The following is a 2,539-nucleotide window of genomic DNA, read 5'->3' as shown; positions in this document are numbered from 1 at the left end:
ATGGAAATAAGGGAGGTAAGTGGCAGATCCAAAATTTAGAGTTCGTGGGTGTCGAATAGACTTATCGATTAAATTATTTTACATTTAATTAAATTATTCGTCTTTTCGATATATATCATAAATCAATCAATAAAATATAAACAATAAGATATTACAAAACCACACTAAAAACGTGAAGTTAACAAATTTAAAAATTTCAAAGTATTACTAATATTATAAATATTCATCATCCATTTACAATTTTTCTCGACGAGTTTTCATATTCTGAAAACGATCGACAATGACATCATTACTAACCTTTATAAATACATCACGTTCTATGTAACACACTAGACAATCATTTAAATATTGATTATCAATACTACACTTTATTTTTTATGTGCTTCATTGACGAAAAATGCTCTCTCCACAGTTGTTGTAGCAACATGTAAAATCAAAGTCAACTTTACAAGTAAATAAACAAGTGAATAAGTCTCTGCAAGATTTGCTTCAACCAATGCCTTCTCCAAATCACGAATTCCTTGCAAGTTGGAGAACTTGAGATTACCACTTCGCATATGAATAATGAAAGTATCCAGTTGGTAGATCAAATCTTGAATTTTTCTATCATCACACTCACTTGGATAACACTTTGCTAAAGTCGTGATTTTACCTTTGTCAAAATTAGAGAAAGAATTGATTGAATTTAAGCTACCCATCCCAAGAAGCAAATCACTACTCATTACATCAAAACGGTCATTAAGCTCTTGAAGTTGCACATCAATGACAATAAAAAAGACTTCAACACGCAAGTGATGCGCATAACTAACACCCCAGGACTTACGTTTTGATTTCCGAAAATATAAGACTCATCCAACTTGGGAATCAAGATATCATGCACATCACAAAATTAGAAAACATCATCCAACAAAAGATTCCCATCCATTTTCCCTCATATCTTGCAATCTTTTCTTTGTAATATTAAGAAACTACACGACACTAACAATATATTGATCCTTTTTTTGTAAAATCTTACTCAACTCGTTTGACATTGCCAACACTTTCAACATCAAGTGAAGCACAAAAATAAATTTAAATGTTCTAATCTTTGTCAAAAGATACTCCGCTTGATTTTTATCACTTGATGCGGACCCTTTAAGTTCAATTACTTCAGGAACATGAACAATAGATGAGAAAATAATAATAAAATAATCTAATATTTTAAAGTGTGATCCCAACGAGTATCACCTGGTCTTTGAAGCCCACGTTCTTGATGTAATCCTTGGCCTTTTTAAACTTCACCAGATTCAAATAATTGCTCTAACTTTTTGGCTTGGTGATCACGAAGTAAGTCTCTACGCTTGAAAGATCCTCCAACAACATTCAACACATTACTAACATGATCAAAAAAGTCTTCACCATCCAAATGTTTTTTTTGCAATATCCACTAGTGTTAGGTGCAATTGATGAGCAAAACAATGAATATAATATGCCGATGGACTATCTTTCATAATCAATGTTTTGAGCCCATTTTATCTCTCCTTTCATAATACTAGCCCCATCATAACCTTGTCCACGTATTTTGGATGGACTTAGTGAGTGAACGGAAAGCAAAGAATAAATCGCTTCCTTCAATGAACATGCCGATGTATTACTAACATAGACTAGACTGATAAATCTTTCAACTACTTTACCATTCTTATCAACAAAACGCAAAACAAGAGCCATTTGTTCTTTTGACAGATATATTTTGACTCATCAACTAATATACCAAAGTAATCTCCGATCAAGTCCCCAATTATTGCTTTTAATGATTCTTTTGCACATGCATTGGCAATATTTTTTTGAATTATAGGACATGTCAAAGTTTCCTTTTGTGGGGCATTTTCTAATATCAAGTTTTCCACATTCAGATGTTTGTCCCCATGCCATCGCAAAAATCCTAGAAAGAAGCCTTGATTAGTTGAAGATTTACTTTCATCAAGACCTCGAAAAGGTAATCCATATTGCAAAAGAAGTCTTGACACATCAATTGAAGCTTCCAAACGCATTCGATACTCATTTTTTAACTTTTGAGAATGCTTATCAATAACAACTTGAATTGGTTGATGATGATTTGACAAATCTAACATCTTGTTGAAACATTTGTCATGAATACTATTCACATCACCAACATGTTTACGAAATCTTTCAAGTGCCCTATTCCAACTCTTAAAACCCTTTTCTGTGTAAAACTCACTCTTACTTCCATGAAAAAAATCATCTTTGAATGAATAACAACATAGACAATAAACCTAATCTTTCTCGACGCTGTAATTAAAGCATTTAGAATATGGACTGTAACGACCTGTTTAGTCGTTTTGAGTAGCATATTTTATTTCTGGAAAAACTGGCTGAGACGACGGATCCCACGATGGACCGTCATGGGCACGACGGACCGTCGAGGGGGTCTCGTTCCAAAACACTTAGAATTCTGAAAATTGGGTACTGAAATCGACTCTCTGAACTTCGCGACGAAATGGCAGGACGGACCGTCGCAGGCATGACGGGCCGTCACAGA

At 33.9% G+C, this 2,539-nt stretch overlaps 1 protein-coding gene across 1 annotated transcript; it reads right to left on the bottom strand.

The window, feature by feature from the left end:
* Positions 1-368: 368 nt before the first annotated feature.
* LOC114074273 lies at positions 369-2,111 on the bottom strand. Its single transcript, XM_027912132.1, has 4 exons — positions 1,674-2,111; positions 1,533-1,608; positions 1,305-1,356; positions 369-804 (listed from the first exon to the last, which is right to left on the bottom strand). The coding sequence occupies exons 1-4, from the start codon at positions 2,109-2,111 to the stop codon at positions 369-371; spliced, it is 1,002 nt and encodes a 333-aa protein (XP_027767933.1).
* Between the last annotated feature and the right edge of the window lie 428 nt (positions 2,112-2,539).

This window comes from Solanum pennellii, chromosome 10, assembly GCF_001406875.1.
Source record: "Solanum pennellii chromosome 10, SPENNV200".
NCBI lineage: Eukaryota > Viridiplantae > Streptophyta > Magnoliopsida > Solanales > Solanaceae > Solanum > Solanum pennellii.
This window is presented reverse-complemented; position numbering and strand designations above follow the sequence as displayed.

Excerpts from the sequence above, each read along its gene's own strand:
- LOC114074273 (XM_027912132.1), bottom strand. The coding sequence starts at position 2,111 with ATGTTAGATTTGTCAAATCATCATCAACCAATTCAAGTTGTTATTGAT. Across the intron at positions 1,357-1,532 it reads ACAAGGTTATGATGGGGCTA|TTGGAGGATCTTTCAAGCGT; the intron begins GTATTATGAAAG and ends TGTTGAATGTTG. Across the intron at positions 805-1,304 it reads CGTGATCACCAAGCCAAAAA|TTATGCGCATCACTTGCGTG; the intron begins GTTAGAGCAATT and ends CTGGGGTGTTAG.